The 19,056-nt window shown below is 42.6% G+C and overlaps 1 protein-coding gene across 2 annotated transcripts in view; it reads left to right on the plus strand.

Annotated features, from left to right (window-relative positions):
* The window catches only part of polk (polymerase (DNA directed) kappa), a 109,338-nt gene that overhangs the window by 8,151 nt on the left and 82,131 nt on the right, over positions 1-19,056 (plus strand). For both annotated transcript variants that reach the window (XM_078214920.1, XM_078214921.1), the window contains one exon: positions 14,238-14,357. In XM_078214920.1, coding sequence (XP_078071046.1) covers positions 14,238-14,357 — 120 coding nt within the window. The remainder of the gene's footprint in view (positions 1-14,237; positions 14,358-19,056) is intronic.

A 19,056-nucleotide genomic window follows, 5' to 3' on the forward strand; every position in this document is an offset into this window, starting at 1 on the left:
TGAAAGCTCATGACTTAAGGTTAAATGTGGACAGGGAAACTGCCTGCTGATTACTATGCTTCCACAGTACTCATCCATTTTGAGCAGTGTTTACCATTTACAAGATGCACTGCAGCAACTCACCAAGGCTCCTTTGACAGCACCTTTCAAACTTGTGACCTCTGCCACCTTGAAGGACATGGAAACACCACTGCCTGTAAGTTCCCCTCCAAATTACACAACATTGTACCTCTACCAGAAGGACGTGGAGGCTTTGGAGAGAGTGCAGAGGAGGTTTACCAGGATGTTGCCTGGTATGGAGGGGCTTAGTTATGAGGAGAGATTGAGTAGACTGGGGTTGTTCCCCCTGGAAAGACGGAGGATGAGGGGAGACTTAATAGAGGTGTATAAAATTATGAAAGGCATAGATAGGGTGAACGGTGGGAAGCTTTTCCCCAGGTCGGTGGTGACGTTCATGAGGGGTCATAGGTTCAAGGTGAAGTGGGGGAGGTTTAACACAGATATCAGAAGGACATATTTTACACAGAGGGTGGTGGGGGCCTGGAATGCGCTGCCAGGCAAGGTGGTGGAGGCGGACACACTGGGAACGTTTAAGACTTATCTAGACAGCCATATGAACGGAGTGGGAATGGAGGGATACAAAAGAATGGTCGAGTTTGGACCAGGGAGCGGCGCGGGCTTGGAGGGCCGAAGGGCCTGTTCCTGTGCTGTATTGTTCTTTGTTCTTGTTCTTTGGAACTAAATTCCCATTCCTTCATTGTCGTTGGATGAAAATCTTGCAACTCTGTTCCTAACAGCATTTGGATGTACCTACACTAGATAGGCTGCAGCAGTTCAAGAAGACAGCTCACCACCACCTTCCCTCGAGGACAATAAAGCATGAGAAACAAATTGAACTTCTTTTCTTCGGTGCAGAGGTTCTAAGTAGGCATGTTTTAAAGTTTTTTTTACATTAGTCAGTTTCTTAGTAAATAAAATATTTTTGATGTAAGCCAATGATTTCCAATGATTCCAGTTGTGCTAGGGCTCCTTGATGGCACACTCAGTCAAATGCTGCCCTGATGTCAAAGGCAGTTATGCAAAACCTCACCTCTGGAATTCAGCATTTTTGTCCATGTTTGAACCAAGGCTGTAATGAGATCAGGAACTGAGTATCAGTGAGCAGGGTATTCAATGATGTGGTTAAATAGATCATTTAAAGCATTTCTATTAGCCCAACAGAAGGTTGGTATATTGAATCATAGGTTTCAGTTGTTGAAATACTTGAGCAGCAGTTGACAACTGTACATTTATTCATCCAAGTTTAGGATAAAATCCCTACAGTACAGAAGGAGGCCATTCAGCCCATCGAGTCTGCACCGACCACAATCCCACCCAGACCCTATTCCTGTAACCCCACACATTTACTCTGCAAACCCCCCTGATACTAGGGTCAATTTAGCATGGCCAATCAACGTAACCCGCACATCGTTGGCATGTGGGAGGAAACCGGAGCACCCGGAGGAAACCCACGCAGACATGGGAGGAAAGTGCAAACACCACACAGACACTGACCCGAGGCCAGAATTGAACCTGGGTCCCTGGTGCTGTGAGGCAGCAGTGCTAACCACTGTACCACCTGTGCCGTTAATCTATCCTTTCAGACTTTTTTCTCTCATTTTGCTGAAAACCTCAGGTGATCTTGTTTCAATGATTACCAACAATGTTATTTCCTCACATCTGTCCTTCCGTACTCTCTTTCCCCACCACTCTTTCTGTATCAGATGGAATTTTGTTAGTCACAGCTCAATCAGGTAATTTGGTCTCTGCCAATGTCATCCTTGAGGAATAACAACAAATAAGGAGTGATTTGGAATTGTCCTCTGTCTCACCTCCATGCAGGTCCCTGCTGGTCACCTTCCCCTAAGATTGGATTTTTAAAACTGTGACTACAGGATATTGAATAATTTAAAAGAAATGGGTATTGAGTTATTGCTTTTAGGCAAAAAGTTGTAAGAGAGGAAAGTGCTGCAGCTTTGATTTCAATCTATTAACATTTCTTATTTGATTTGATTTCATTATTGTCACATGTATTAACATACAGTGAAAAGTATATTGTTTCTTGCATGCTCTACAGACAAAGCATACTGTTCATAGAGAGAGTTAGAAGGTATGCTGGATACAGCTTGCAAGAAGTCACCTCGCTCTGGTGCCATCTTGGAATTTGGATCAAAGGTTTAAACTAAGTGCTTTATCTTTAAACAATTCTGGACTTAAGGCTCACAAAGACACTGCTGGAGAACTTCTCATTTCTGTTATAATTATCACTACTATTTGCATATTTATACTTTTCACTTCAACCACAGGCCAATTGAAAGCAGCATTGTTGTCCATTAGGACACCTTTTGGCAATGTGTACTGGCATCTGAAAGAGCAAGTCAGTTAAATAATAACTATCTTTTTGGCAGGAGTATTAAGACATTTACAATGGAATTGTAATTGATAGGGTAATAGTTTATAGTACGCTGTCATGGCACAATACCCTCAAGCAGGATAAACAAAGAATGCAGGCTGGGATGACCTTCGTCTTTGAGGCAGATGTGGGTCATATCTGTAAGATGCGGAACAACTTGTCATTTACAATCTCAGGATGACCCCAAATGCTTCACATTCTGTCCAGTACTTTTGAAGTATCGTGACTGCTGGGGGAAGGGGAGGAAGCCCACTTGCACACAGCATGGTTCCATATGAAGCAATGATATAAATGATGAGCTTATTTATGTGCTCAAGTACCAGGAATGGAGCTTTAAGCCACAACTTTCTGATTCAGAGTTGAGAATGCTGCCACTGAGCCAAGACTGACATTTATAATTTGAAAGTTTTGAGGACTGTGCGTTGCAAATTAAACCTGTCCATTGGCAGAAACGAAGGTCAAGTAACATGTTTTCACATTAACTCAGTGAAAGTATTTGAAACATTCAGATTCCCTGAAATATACATGGATCAGAAAAAGATCTTGCAGAAAAACATTGAAACATTATTAATATAATTAGGTCATTCCATTTTATTTTTAAGAGGTGGTTCCAACTTTCTAAAAGTATTAATTTTTTACGTAAATAAAAAAAAATTGGGTGGGCTCACTTAAAGACATGCAGTCCAATCTGCTTGAATTTTCCTGTAGTCACCCCTCCCATGATCCAATATTCACAGATGCAGAGCAGCATAAATCTCCCCCATTATTTTTAGGGTAACAACAACTAGAATTTAAATAGCATATTTTACTGTGGTAAAGCATCCCTTGACGCTTCACAGAAATGCCGAGATACTTCTTAGCATAGAGTGGTTAGAATATGAAAGTTGTTACCACATTGAGGTGAATAGCAGAGATGGAATCATAGAATCCTGCAGTGCGGAAGGAGGCCATTCGGCCTATCAGGTCTGCACCGACCACAATCCCACCCAACCCCATCCCCATAGTCCCATGCATTTACCCTAGCTAATCCCCCTGACACTAAGGGACAATTTAGCATGGCCAGTCCACCTAATCAGCACATCTTTGGACTGTGGGAGGAAACCGGAGCACCCGGAGGAAACCCACGCAGACACGGGGAGAACGTGCAAACTCCACACAGACAGTGACCCAAACCGGGAATCGAACCTGGGTCCTTGGTGCTGTGAGGCCGCAGTGCTCGCCACTGTGCCGCCCCGATGCATTTAAGAGCATGCTAGATCAGTACCTGAGGGAGAAAGAAATGGAAGTGTTTGCTGATATGGTTAAATCAAATCAAGTGAGAGGAATTTCACGTGAGGAGGTGACAGTCTAGTGGTATTATCACTAGACTATTAATCCAGAAACTCAGAAAATGTTCTGTAGACCCGAGTTCAAATCCCACCATGGGAGATGGTGGAATTTGAATTCAATCAAAAATATCTGGAATTAGGAATCTACCGATGACCATGAAACCATTGTCAAATGTTGGAAAAACCCATCTGGTTCACTAATGTCCTTTAAGGAAGGAAATCTGCTGTCCTTACTTGCTCTGGCCTACATGTGACTACAGAGCCACCGCAATGTGATTGACTCCCAACTGCCCTCTGAAATGGCCTAGCAAGCCACTCAGTTCAAGGGCAGCTACGGATGGGCAATAAATGCTGGCTAGCCGGCAATGCCCATGCATGAATAAAAATTAAAATGTGGAGCATTAAAACCAGCATTGACTATTTGGGCTGAGTGGTCTGTTTCTGTTTTGTAAATTCTATGTAATATTGTAACCCATGAAAAATGTTATGACTTTGTAAATGTCACATCCTTTCAAGCTAACTTTCTGGAAATGAATGAACATGTTAGTGCCAAAACCAGTGACATACCTCATAATTCTAGCAACTTTTGAAGTGCAATGTTTGGATATGAATGAAATTGTTACTTCTCCTGTCTTTTGGATGAGAATTTATACTGCACTCCTATTTGCCATCTTGGGTGGATGTAAAAATTCCATGGCACTATCTGAAGAAGAGCAGTGGGGTCTCCTGACACTAAGGCCAACATTTTTTAATAGAATTACATCAGATTATAATAGCCTTAATCGGCCCATTAAGTCCATGCTGGTGTTTGTACTCCACTGAAGCCACCTCTCAATATTTTCTCATCTGAATCTATCACCATAGCCACCTATTCCTTTCTCCCTCGTATGTATGTCTAGTTTCCCCTTAGATGCATCAGTGCTATTTGCTTCAAAAGAACGTAAATATGATGGTGAATTCTGCATTCAGGCTACTGTTTGGGTAAAGAAATTCCTTCTGATTTCCTTATTGGATTTCTTGGTGACTATCTTATATAGTCTCTCGCTATGCTCTTTCGCAAGTAATGAAACATTCTCTGTGCATCTCGTCCATAATTGTATAATACTACCAGAATTGTAAATACCTCTATCAGGTCACCCCTCAGCCTTTTTCCCCAAGAGAAAAGAGACCCAGCCTCTGAGTACCTTCCTGACATTGTCATGATCCTCTTAGGGACTGTGAACATTTAAAGAAAAAATCTGAACACTCTGCAATTAATCAACTGATCTATATCCCAAGATTTCATGTTTTTAAACAAAAATAAACTTTTTTGCAGGGCTTTCCAAACTGTGGGTCATGAGCTGCAAGGCAGTAATGGTTGCCATTGAGCTTGAACTGAGTGCTAAAAGCTACGTGACCCCTTTAAATCCTCATGTTTATTTTTTATTGATGGGTGTGGCCTACGGGACAGGTCTTTGGGGGTTAATCCTACTGCAAAAAGGCTTGTTGATAGGGAACTTGCAGCAGTGCTTCATGACACTGAGCTACACACTGCTGCTTAGTGTGATTGATGGCTTTGGCGCTTATTTATCCCAGAGAAGTGGAGTCAGTGTTAGATGGATATTAGGAGATGACGGTTTGCAGTCAGAAATCTCAAACGTCATTGCAAGATCTGACAGAGCCGCTCGATTTAACCTATCTTAGGAATTTGAACTTGGAGTCAATCACAAGAGCGAGAAACCATACACATGCTCTGTGTGGACAAGCCCTCAACCATTCATCCGGCCTGTCAAGAAATAAGTGCTGTCACACCATGGGGAAACCGTGGGAATGTGGGGGCTGTGAGAAGGAATTCAATCAAAGCTGGAAACTCAACGACGCAGCCACACTGGAGAGAGGCCATTCACATGCTCCGTGTTTGGAAAAGGATTCGCTGCATTATTCGTCCTCCAGTCATACCAGTGAACTCCCACACAGGAGAAGCTGTTCAGCTGCACATTCTGTGGAAGGAAGATCAGGCAATCATTCGCCCTTACTGGACACCAGCACAGTCACACTGAGGAGAGACCACTCACCTGCTCTCTGTGTGGGAATGGATTCACTCAGTCATCTCAACTGCTGATACGCCAGCGGGTTCACTCTGGGGAAAGGCCATTCACCTGTTCTGTCTGTGGGAAGGGATTTGCTCAGTCATCGGCCCTGCTGACGCAGCAGCTGGTTCACACCGGGTAGAGGCCATTCAATTGCTCCGAGTGTGGGAAGAGATTCATTCAGTTAGCAAACCAAGTGACACATGGGTGAGTTCACAAGTGACTGCAGAGTCATACTGGAAAGAGACTGTTCACCTGTTCCAAATGTCAGTCATGCGACCTGTTGAGGCACCAGCAAGTTCATGAGTAACTACAGTTATTGGATTCAGTTGTTAATCACAGCAAAGACTGTGTTAATTGGGGTGTGTTTCTGCTGAAGTTAATAAACTCCAGTCCAGTTATAGAGGCTAATATTTTGGATTAAAAGAAAAGATGGGTGTTTTTCCTTTTTTAAAAAAACCTTGCATTTTAAACACTTCCCACCATGTTTAACCTTTGCTCCCTGCTCTCACCCACTTTACTCTACTTTACACTCAGATCCACACCCCATTCTCAAGGCTGTCCTCCTCCACTCCATCCCACTGTCAAGGGGTCGTGGCAGTTTTCAAGTTTCATATAGATTTACAGTAGGAAAAAGTTTCAAAGACTGTTGTGAGAGAAGTGGGTTTTGGTTCGTGGGCATTGGCATCAGTACTGGGAAAAGTGGGGGCTATACTGTTGGGATTGCCTACATCTTAACGGTGCTGGGGCCAGTGTCCTTGCAAATCACACAACTACGGAAGTAGAGAGGACTTTAAACAAAATATTGGGGGTGAGGGTTCAGTTGCATTGGAAATTAGGAAGTCATAGTTAAAGAAGGTAGGAGCAATTTCAAGAAGAAATTAGATATAGCCCTTGTGGCTAAAGGGATATGGGGGAAAGGTGGGATCAGGATATTGAATTTGATGATCAACCATGATCAAAATGAGGGTGGAGCAGGCTCGAAGGGCCGAATGGTCTATTCCTGCTTCTATTTTATATGTTTCTATGAGTGCAGGTTAATGATGAGTCTGAGTGTCAACATGAAGCAAAAGGATGTGACAGACCATATGAAAGTCATATTGCACCAAGCGCTCATACAAGAAGAGAGAAATTGGATAATAAAACAAACTTAAAAGCTTTGTATCCGAATGCACAAAGCATTCAGAATAAAATTAAATAGGGTATGATTTAATGGCGACTACTGAGATGTGGTAGCAGGGTAACCAGGTTTGGGAATTGAATGTTCAAGGGTACTCAGTATTTCACAAGGAGATTCAGGAAGGAAAAGGAAGTGGTGCAGCTTTGCTAAGGAAGAAATCTGTGCTGTAGTGAGAAATGATATAGGAACTGTAGTCCAAGACATAGAAACAGTCTGGGTAGAAATAAGAAATAGCAAGGGAAAGAAGTCCCTGATGGGAGTAATCTATAGGTCCCCAAACAGTAGTTCTGCAGTGGCACACTGTATAGACTAAGAAGTACTGAGGATTTGTAAGAAAGGTACGGCAAAAATCATGGGTGATTTTAACATGCGTATTGACCAGAATAATCAAATTGGCAAGGGTAACCTCGAGGGAGAGTTCATTAAATGTATTGGAAATTGTTTTTTGGAGCAATATGTTATGGAATGAACCAGGGAACAAGCTATTGTAGATTTGGTATTATGTAATGAGGTAGAGCCAATAAATGATCTCATAGCTAAGGAACCTCTGGGGAAGAGTAATCATAGCATACTAGAATTTGGAGTTCCACACTAGCATTCTGGAGTTAAACAAAGGAAATGACATAGGCATGAAGACAGATTTAGCCCAAATGGACTGGGCAGGAAGACTAAAAGGTAAGACAGTTGCTGAACAGTGGCAGATATTTAAGGAGATAATCAAGTCCTCCCAATTACAATATACTCCAGAGAAGAGGGAGAAAGACTTCCATGGCTAAGCAAGGAATTTAAAGATAACATAAAGACAAAAACTAAGGCATATTGTATTGCAATGGCTGTGGCACACTGGAAGATTGGGAAGCTTTTAAACATCAACAAGGGTCACGAAAAATGTAATAAAAATAGCAAAGGTAAATTATAAAAGAAAACTAGCGCAAAATATAAAAGCAGGCCGCAAAAACTTCTGTATGTATATAAAAAGGAAGAGAGTAGCTAAAGTGAATGTTGGTCCCTTGGAAAATTAGGCTGGGGCATTGATAGTGGGGATTGCAGAAATGGCTGAGTTACTAAATCAATATTTTCCCTCAGTTTTTATGGCTGAGGACACGAGTACCATCCCAGGAGTAACAGAAAATGCAGAGGTTATAGACAGGGAGCAACTTAGAACTATTATCATCACTGAGGAAAACTACTGAGCAATCTATTGGGATTGAATGCAGGCAAGTCCCCAGGGTTTGATGGCCTATACCCTAGAGTCTTAAAGGAAGTGGCTTTGGAGTTAGTGGATCCTTTGGTTACAATATCCCAAAATTCCCTGGATGCGGGAAAGGTTCTGGTGGATTGGAAAAATGCTAATATATCTCCCTTATTCAAAAAGGGAGGGAGGGAAAACGTAGGAAACTATAGGCCAATTAGTTTAACATCTGTTATTGGGAAATTGTTAGAATCCATTGTTAAGGAAGTAATAACAGGACATTAGAAAGACAAAATGCAATCCATCAAAGTCAGCATTGCTAATATGCTCGAGTTCTTCGAAAATGTAATAAGCAAGGTGGATAATGGGGATCCTGTAGTATACCTGGACTTCCAGGAGGCATTTGATAAGATGCAACACAAAAGGTTAATACACAAGGTTAGTTCACATGGGATTAGGGTAATTTATTAGCTTGGATAGAGGATTGACTAACCAACAGAAAGCAGAGAGTTGGGATAAATAGGTATTTTTCTGGTTGGCAAGATGTAACTGTCTTCGGATCCCAACTATTTACTATCTATATTAATGACTTGGATGCAGGGATAGTAGGTATCATAGCCATATTTGTGGATGACACAAATAGTTGCGATAATGAAATAAGCAATTTATAAATGGATATGGATAGGTTAAGTGAATGGGGCAAAATTTGGCAGATGGAGTTTAACATGGATAAGTGAGAAGTTATCCACTTTGATAGGAAATATACAAGGACAATTTATTATCTAAATGGAGAGAAACTTCAGAGTGCTTCATTGCAGAGTGATTTGGGTGTCCACGTACATGAATCGCAGAAAACTAGTCTGCAAGTAAAGCAGATAGTAAGGAAGGCAAATGGAATCTTGGCATTTATTGCTATAGGAATAGAATATAAAAGAAGTGAAGTGTTGCTGCTACTGTACAAAGCATTAGTGAGACCGGACTTAGAAAATTAGGTACAGTTTTGGTCTCCATGTTGAGGAGGGATGTAGTTGTGTTGGAGGTGGTTCAGAGGAGGTTCAATAGATTGATTCCTGAGATGAGGGGTTTGTTTTACAAAGACTGGGCAGTTTAGGATGATACTCCCTGGAGTTCAGAAGAATGAGAGGAGAACTAACTGAGGTGCACAAGATAAGGGGGATTGACAAAGTAGAGGTGGAGCGGATGTTTCCTCTTGTAGGGCGATCTAGAACAAGAAGTCATAGGGTAAGGGGTGGCAGATTTAAAACAGAGATGAGGAGAAATTACTCCTCTCAAAGGATTGTGTGTGTAGAATTCACTACCCTGGACCGTGCTGGATGCCGGGACATTGAGTAAATTTAAGGAAGAGGTGGCCAGATTTTTAATCAGTAATGGTTTGAAGGGCTGTGATGAACGGGCAGGAAAATGACCAAGATGAGATCAGTCATGATTGTATTAATTGGCAGAGAAGACTTGAGGTGCTAAATTACCTACTCTTGCACCAGTAACTTAACACTATAATTAATTAAGTTTCATGCTATAAACTCAGTTCTACTTTTTTCTCTCCCCAAAGAGCTCCTTTATTTACAAATCTTGAAAGGTTTTTGTTGGAGCAAACCCGAGAGGTTATGTCATCGCTCTCCATAATTTACTTTGATTTCTCTTTAGTGTTCCAGCTATTCATCAAGGTACAAGTTTTCTTGGGGATCCTTCCATTAGCTTTTGGCTAAGCCACCCTCCAATTGCTTTCCTGACTTCACAACTCTGAAGCCTGGGCCTGTGCTGTGGCTTAAAACCTAGGAAAACAACCCTTGGTTTCCAATAGCCCCCTGGTTTGGTTTTAAACTGCAAACAATCTCCAGAACTCCAACTGCAATAAGATTAACTGCCTTTCACTGAGGATTCCTGTAAATTTCTTCTTTTAGCTTCCAGCAGAAAATATCTCTGTCGTTTTCTTCCCTTTTCAACTTTCTGATATACTGAATACCATCTCCCAAATGCTTCATGGATGACAAATCCTGTGTTTGCTCTAGTCTTTTCTCTCAACTTTTGAAGAGCTGCAAGTTACTTAAGACCCAAAGCTGACACCATCTCTTAGCTGCTTTTCCAAGCGTTAACCAATCTTGGTTGCTGGCTATGCCACAACTGAATTCACAAGGATAAACTCAAAACAAAGAATTTCACTAAAGTCCACCCATCTCCTTGGAAATGTGATGTACATTGTGTGTTCTCAAGTGCAAATACAAATGCACTACCTTTCGTTAATTCTGGAAAACCACATGAATAACTTATTTTACTGAAATAACTGCAAACATTATGTTTCCAGTACTTTAGCTAAGTAAGTCTACCTAATATTTTATGATGTTACCTTTCTAGCTGTTGATCTTTAGTTCCTAAAACTGTTATATTCTAAAATATATATATTTGAACTGGATATTTGCAATAATATGTATTTATTAACTAATACTACTAAAATGACTCAATTCGTCATTTGTTTTAGTGATGTTTCTGGGATTATACAGTGCCCATATTTGCAACTGTTTCCTGCATTATGCCAATGACTATTCAAAAAATTAATTAATTGGCTATGAAATAACTTTGGCATTATGCAAATATATGTTCTTTCTGTAACAGTGCCCTCTGAAATGGCCTAGCAAGCCACTCCGTTGTATCAAACTGTTGCCAAGCCCAGAGGGAATAATACCAGATGGACCACCTGGCATTGACCTAGCCACCAGAAACAACAATGGCAAATCCAGGCCCTGTTAAACCCTGCAACATCCTCCTTTCTAACATTGGGTGGGGGGTGGTTGTGTACCAAAATTGGGAGAGCTTTCCAACAGACTAGTCAAGCAACAGCCTGTCATAGTTATACTCATTGAACCATACCATACACATAATGTCTTACACATTACCAACATCATCCCTGATATGTCCAGTCACACTGGCAAGACAGACCCACCACAAATGGTGACGGCACAATGATGTACAGTCTGGAGGGAGTTGCTCTGGATGTCGTTAATAGTGACTCCAGACCCCATGAAGTCTCATGGCTTCAAGGACCCCCCAAAAGCGGATGAATCAATACTCCTCCATGTTTAACACCAATTGGAAGAAGCACTGAGGGTTGCAAGTTCACAGAAGATAATCTTGGTGGTGGGGGGGTTTTCAATATCATTACAAAGAGTGGCTAGATAGCACCACTACTGATTGAACTTGTCAAATTTTAAAGGACATGGCTGACGGATTAGATGTTCAGCAGACTCCGGGGGCCTTAATTTCTCTGTTCGGCAGGTGGTGAGGGAACCAACAAGAGGGAGAAAGCTACTTGATCTCTTCCTCACCAGTCTATCTGTTGCAACTGTCCATGATGGTAATGATAGGAGTGACCACCACATAATCGTTGCGGAGATGAAATCCCAGCTTCACTTTGAGGATACCCTCTACTGTATTGTGTGACACTGTGCGAGACGGGATAGATTTCGAACAGATCTAACAAAGCAAAACTGGGCATTCCTGAGGTGCTGTGGACCATCATCAGTGGCAGCATTCAGATCACCACTATCTGTAACCTCATGGCCCGGCATGTCCCCCATTCTCCCATTGTTATCAAGCCAGGAGTTCAACCCAGGGGTTCAATGAAGAGTGGAGTTTGGAGTGTCAGGAGCAGCACCAGGCATCCCTAAAATTGAGGTGTCAACCTGGTGAAGCTACAACACAGGACCACCTGCATGCCAAACAGTGGAAGCAGCATGCGATAGAGAGAGCTATGGGATTCCACAACCAATTGCTCAGATCTAAGATCTGCAGCCCTGTCACATCCAGCTGTGAATGGTGGTGGACAATTAAATAACTAACAGGAGGAGGAACCTTCACAAATATGCTCATCTTCAATGATGGGAAGGCCCAACACATCAGTGCAAAAGACAATGCTGAAACATTCACAACAACCTTCAGCCTTAAGTGGGTGGATGGTGCATCTCGGGCTCCTCTCAAGGTATGCAGCATCACCGATTACAGTACCCAGTCAATTTGATTCACTCCGCGTTATATCAAGAAATGATGCTGGATACTGAAATGGCTGTGGACCTTGACATCATTCCAGCAATAGTACTGATGATATGTGATCCAGAACTAGCCGTGCCCCAAACCAAGTTGTTGCAGTACAGCTAGAATGCGGGTATATCCTGTTCACAAAAAACAGGGCAAGTCCAAGCTGACCAATTACTATCCCATTAGTCTACTCTGGATCATCAGCAAAATGATTGGAAGATGGTGTTGACAGCTCTATCAAGCGGCACTTACTCAGAAACAATGTGCTCACTGATGCTCAATTCCTCTTCCGTCAGGGCTACTCTGCACCTGACTTCATTGCAGCCTTGGTTTAAACAATGACCAAAGAGCTGAGCTCAATGAGGTGACATCAAGGCAGCACTTGACTGATTGTGGCATCAAAGAAAGAGCTGGTTGGAGTCATAACGAGCAAGAAGGAAGATGGTTGTTGTTGTTGGAGGTCAGTAATCGCAGCCCTGGGATGTCGCTGCAGGAGTTCCTCAGGGTGGTGTCCAAGGCACAACCATCTTCAGCTGCTTCATCAATGACCTCCCTTCCATCTTACAATGAGACATGGGGAGGGTCACTGATGATTGCACCATATTCAGCACCATTGGCAACTCCTCAGACACTGAAGCCGTCCGTGACAATATGCAGGAAGACCTGGACAGTATTCAGGCTTGCACTGATAAGCAGCAAGTAACAATTGTGCCACACAAGTGCTAGACAATAACCAAGAGTAGATCTAGCCATATTCAATGGCATTACCAAGGCTGAATTCCCCACTATCAATATCCTGGGGCAGGAGGGTTACCATTGACCAGAAACCGAACTGGACCAGCCATATAAATACTGTGGCTGTAAGAGAGGCCAAATGGCCTACTCCTGCTCCTTGGCTCCTCAGAACTGGCCAGAGTCTGGGAATTCTGCAGAAAGTAACTCACCTCTTCACACCCCAAAGCATGCCCACTACCTACAGGGCACAAGTCTGGAATGTGACCGGTTACTGGCCCGGATGAGTGCAGCTCCAGCAACACTTAAGAAGCTCAAAGCTGTCGAGGAGGAGCAGCCCACTTGAGTGGCACCCCGCCTTCAACATTCACTCCCTTCACCTCTAACATGCTGTACTGCAACTCTATTTACTAGCTCTTTGAAGGAGATAGTTCCAGATTTCCACCACACTTTGCATTACCAAGTGCTTTCTGACATTGCTCAATGACTTGGCTCTGGTTTTAAGGTTAGTGCCCCTTGTTCTGGATTCTCCCGCCAGAGGAAGTAGTTTCCATCTATCTACCATATCAAATCCATTAGTCATCTTAAACATCTCAACTGTGTGCCCCTGAATCTTCTATATTTAAGAGAATACAAGCTTCAGTATCTGGCTTCATAATTTCATCCATTTAGCTGATACAATTCTGTTGAATGTGTTGTATCTCCTCTCCAGGCTGTTGCGTCCTCCTTGAGTTGAGGTGCCCAGAGCTGAACATAGTATTCCATGTGCCTTATACAACTGGAGCATTAATTCCACCTGTTTGTATTTAATCACCGCTTGAGATAACATTTTCCTAATCTTTTCAATTACTTTTCGTACCTGTTCACTCACGTATGGTGCTTTTCCCACATGAAACCTTAAAGCTCTCTGCTCCTCTATAACTCCTAGCATTCCTAAAGTGGTCTCTCACTTCTTGTAATCGAACTCCATCTGCTAATTTTGTTGGATTGTCTGTAGCTGTTTATAGCACTTATTATTATTTTTGAAAGAAGTGTATGTTCTTTGGAAACATCTGTGGGGGGTTTTCTTTCAAGGCTAAGCATTTCAGTTTACATTCTGCATCAACTAACTGAAGTGGGTAAATTGCAGGTTGTTATTAAGGAGTGAGTCAGTGATGGTGCATTGTTTGTACTTGGCTCAAAGTACCTAATTTCTGCATAAATTGATCCTTAATGGTAATGTTTATAATCGTAGGGATCAAGGTTTTATGAAAATGAACGAAAAAAAGAGCAACAAGTGAACCAGCGAATTGAGAAAATGTTACAGCAGAAAGCACAGATTACAGAGCAACAGCTTAAAAAGAAGCAACACCAGGTAAGACGCAAGGAAAAAATAGCAGGGATATCATTTTTGCAAATTTCCAAAGAGATTCTGATCTTGTCAGGATTTAACTTGTTGATTTTATATCTTAAGTTTAAGTTTTATTTATTAGTGTCACATGTAGGTTTACATTAACACTACAATGAAGTTACTGTGAGAATCCTATAGTCGCCACAGTCCGGCGCCTGTTCGGGTACACTGAGGGAGAATTTAGCATGACCAATCCAGCACGTCTTTCGGACTGCGGGAGGAAACTGGAGCACCCGGAGGAAACCCACGTAGACACAGGGAGAACATGCAGACTCCGCACAAACAGGCCGGGAATCGAACCCGGTCCCTGGCGCTGTGAGGCAGCAGTGCTAACCACTGTGCTGCTAATGATTCAGAAAGAGAAAGGTAAAGAAAGATTTGACTAAGGAAGATAAAAAGTGACAAAGAAAAAGTTTTTTTTTGAATTGTCAAGTTAAATTGTTTTAAACAAAAACAGAAAATGCTGGATAAACTCAGCAGGTCTGGCAGCATCTGTGGAGAGAAACGGAGTTAATATTTCAGATCTAACTGATCCGTCTACAGTAGAGTTCGTCCAGCATTTTCTGTTTCTTTTTTCAAATTTCTAGCATCCATAGTTTTTCACTTTTATTTAAATTGTTTTGAACTGTTTTCTCTGGCAATTGGGTCAGTAACCAGCCATAGATTTAAAATAATCGGTGAAAAATCCATAGGGGGAATGAAGATTTTTTTTCAGATAGAGGGTTGTTGAGATCTCAGACGCATTAATTGAAAGTATGGTGGAATCAGATTCTGTCAGAGTTTTCAAAAGGCAATTGGACATGTACTTAAGGGGATTCACTTGCTTGATCATGAGTAAAAAGTTGGAATGGTGGAGGGGGGGGACTAAATTGGACAGCTCTTTCAAAGATGAGGCACAAGTACAATGATCTGATTCTGAATAATCAGAATTGCATAGCATGGTGAACTTTGGAGGTAACAAAAGCAGGGATGAGGATTTCAGCAGCAGGGAAGCTGTATGTTCTAAAAATCTCCAGGAACAATTGGAACCTGATGGAATAAGACTCCATACTTGTTAATTTTCAGTGACAGATTAATTAAGAGTACAGGAGTAGAGAGATCTGGGAAGTACATGTGCACAAATTGTTGAAACTGGCAGGGCAGATTGGAAAAAATGGTGAAAAGGGCATATGGAATATTGGGGTTTATAACTATATGCATTGAGTACAAAAGCAAAGGAGTTATGATGAACCTTTATGAAACACTGGTTCAGCCTCAAGTGGAGTATTCTGTCCAATTCTGGGCACTGCACTCTGGGAAGGACGTGATGAGTGGAATAGAGGGTGGAATAAAGATTTATGAGAATTGTTCTGAGGGACTTCAGTTATATGAATAGATTGGAGAAACTGGGGTTGCTTTCCTTGGAGAAGAGAAGATTTAGTGGAGATTTGATGAAAGTGTTCACAATTATGAGTGGTTTCGACAGAATAGATAATGAGAAACTATTCCCATAGGTGTAAACAAGTGAGTGGTTAGGATTGTAATGCCTGAGAATGTGGTGGAGGTGGACTCACCTAAAGAGAAAAAAATTGTAGGGCAATGGAGAAAGGACAAGGAAGTGAAACCAGCTGAGTTGCTAAGGCAGAGTGAGCACGAGACATTGAGTTAAATGGTCACCTTTTGTGCTTTCACCATTCCATGTTTCTTTGACCATTTGAATATTTGTATTTTTGAGTGCACATCTGCCCCTTGCCTGAAGTTTTTCTATCATTTGCAAATATCATTAGTCACATTGTTATTTTGACAGTTAAATCTGGGCCAATGATTAATGATGCAAGGTTTCTGAGATGAATTGGTGTTTAAAGATGACTCTTTTTGTGGAGCAACAAAGACTGAACCTGAAAGTTATTGGCTTGTCTGGAAACTATGCACCATACAATTTTTGGAGTTATGTTTGTAGAGATATTGTTTGCAAAGGAAATTGCATTTCTTTTGTTGATAACCGTAATGAAGATCACTGCAGGCATTATATCTGTTGAGAGATTTCTCACTGTACAGCAGATAAGTGATAGAACAAACAGTACCAACTTAAATTTATGGTCTTTAACATCAATAAAATATCCTGAGGCACTCCACAATCTCATTATAAACCAAAGGGATCATTATTTAAAAAAAGTGTGACATAGAGCCATGTGAACTATTAGGCCAGATAACCAAAAGCTTGGTTAGAGACGTAGCTTTTAAGGAGTGTCTTAAAGGAGGAAAAAAGGGGAATACTCAAAAGGCCATCATTAGAGGAGCACAGATAGCTAAAGTAAAGTTTATTTATTAGTTGCAAGTAAGGCTTACATTAACACTGCAATGAAATTACTGTGAAATTCTCCTGGTTGCTACACTCCGACCTGTTCGGGTCAATGCACCTAACCAGCACGTCTTTCAGACTGTGGGAGGAAACCGGAGCACCCAGAGGAAACCCACGCGGGATGGGGAGAACGTGCAAACTCCACACAGACAGTGATCCAAGTCGGGAATTGAACCCGGATCCCTGGCATTGAGGCAGCAGTGCTAACCACTGTGCCACTCTCTGAGGGTTGTGGGGCTGGAGGAGATGACAGAGGTAGAGATGGGTGAGACCACGGAGAAATTTGAAAACGAGGATGAATTTTTAAAAAAGAGGTGGTGTTCAACTGGGAGCCAGTGTAGGTCACTGCTGATGGGTGAACAAGATTTGCTTTGAGTTAGGACATGCAGAGGGGGGATGTGGGGAGCCAGCCAAAATTGTATAGAACAAAGAACAAAGAACAATACAGCACAGGAACAGGCCCTTCGGCCCTCCAAGCCCGCGCCGCTCCCCGGTCCAGGATTGAATCCTGAATCCAGGATCCCCGCCCAATTTTCCAGCCTATCTACATACTAATATCCTATCCCCGAGCTGTCCCTCACAGCTATGATGCTTTGTTCATCACAACCTATTAACTCACCCCTACCCCCCCATTCCAGACCATGTGATCTCCAGGGAGAGGCGAAAACCCAGAGTGAAAACCCCAGGGCCAATATGGGGAAAAAAAAATCTGGGAAATTCCTCTCCGACCCCCTGAGGCGATCGAAACGAGTCCAGGAGATCACACTGGCCCTGATCGGAAAATGCTTCCCAACCCTATTCATTTCCACTTCTGCTTTACGAACACCATCTGAATTCCCTGCCCCCGAGACAGGTTCCCAACTATCCGCAGTCTCGCTCTGTACTGGCACCAGCAAGATGATCATAGAATGAAGCCTTGAAACGAGAAACAAAGAACAATTAGCCCGCGCCGCTCCCTGGTCCAAACTAGACCACTCTTTTGTATCCCTCCATTCCCACTCCGTTCATATAGCTGTCTAGATAAGTCTTAAACGTTCCCAGTGTGTCCGCCTCCACCACCTTGCCCGGCAACCCATTCCAGACCCCCACGACCCTCTGTGTAAAATATGTCCTTCTGATATCTGTGTTAAACCTCCCCCCCTTCACCTTGAACCTATGACCCCTCGTGAACGTCACCACCGACCCGGGGAAAAGCTTCCCACCGTTCACCCTATCTATGCCTTTCATAATTTTATACACCTCTATTAAGTCTCCCCTCATCCTCCGTCTTTCCAAGGAGAACAACCCCAGTTTCCCCAATCTCTCCTCATAACCAAGCCCCTCCATACCAGGCAACATCCTGGTAAACCTCCTCTGTACTCTCTCCAAAGCCTCCACGTCCTTCTGGTAGTGTGGCGACCAGAACTGGACGCAGTATTCCAAATGCGGCCGAACCAACGTTCTATACATCTGCAACATCAGACCCCAACTTTTATACTCTATGCCCCGTCCTATAAAGGCAAGCATGCCATATGCCTTCTTCACCACCTTCTCCACCTGTGACGTCACCTTCAAAGATCTGTGGACTTGCACACCCAGGTCCCTCTGCGTCTCTACACCCTTTATGGTTCTTCCATTTATCGTGTAGCTCCTCCCTACATTATTCCCACCAAAATGCATCACTTCGCATTTATCAGGATTGAACTCCATCTGCCATTTCTTTGCCCAAATTTCCAGCCTATCTATATCCTTCTGTAGCCTCTGACAATGTTCCTCACTATCTGCAAGTCCTGCCAGTTTTGTGTCGTCCGCAAACTTACTGATCACCCCAGTTACTCCTTCTTCCAGATCATTTATATAAATCACAAACAGCAGAGGTCCCAATACAGAGCCCTGCGGTACACCACTAGTCACAGGCCTCCAGCCGGAAAAAGACCCTTCCACTACCACCCTCTGTCTTCTATGACCAAGCCAGTTCTCCACCCATCTAGCCACCTCCCCCTTTATCCCATGAGATCCAACCTTTTTCACTAGCCTACCATGAGGGACTTTGTCAAACGCTTTACTAAAGTCCATATAGACAACATCCACGGCCCTTCCTTCGTCAACCATTTTGGTCACTTCTTCAAAAAACACCACCAGGTTAGTGAGGCATGACCTCCCTCTCGCAAAACCATGCTGACTTTCGTTAATGAGTTTATTCCTTTCTAAATGCGCATACATCCTATCTCTAAGAATCTTCTCCAACAACTTCTCCACCACGGACGTCAAGCTCACCGGCCTATAATTACCCGGGTTATCCTTCCTACCCTTCTTAAATAACGGGACCACATTGGCTATCCT

This window comes from Mustelus asterias, chromosome 6, assembly GCF_964213995.1.
Source record: "Mustelus asterias chromosome 6, sMusAst1.hap1.1, whole genome shotgun sequence".
NCBI classification, from domain to species: domain Eukaryota; kingdom Metazoa; phylum Chordata; class Chondrichthyes; order Carcharhiniformes; family Triakidae; genus Mustelus; species Mustelus asterias.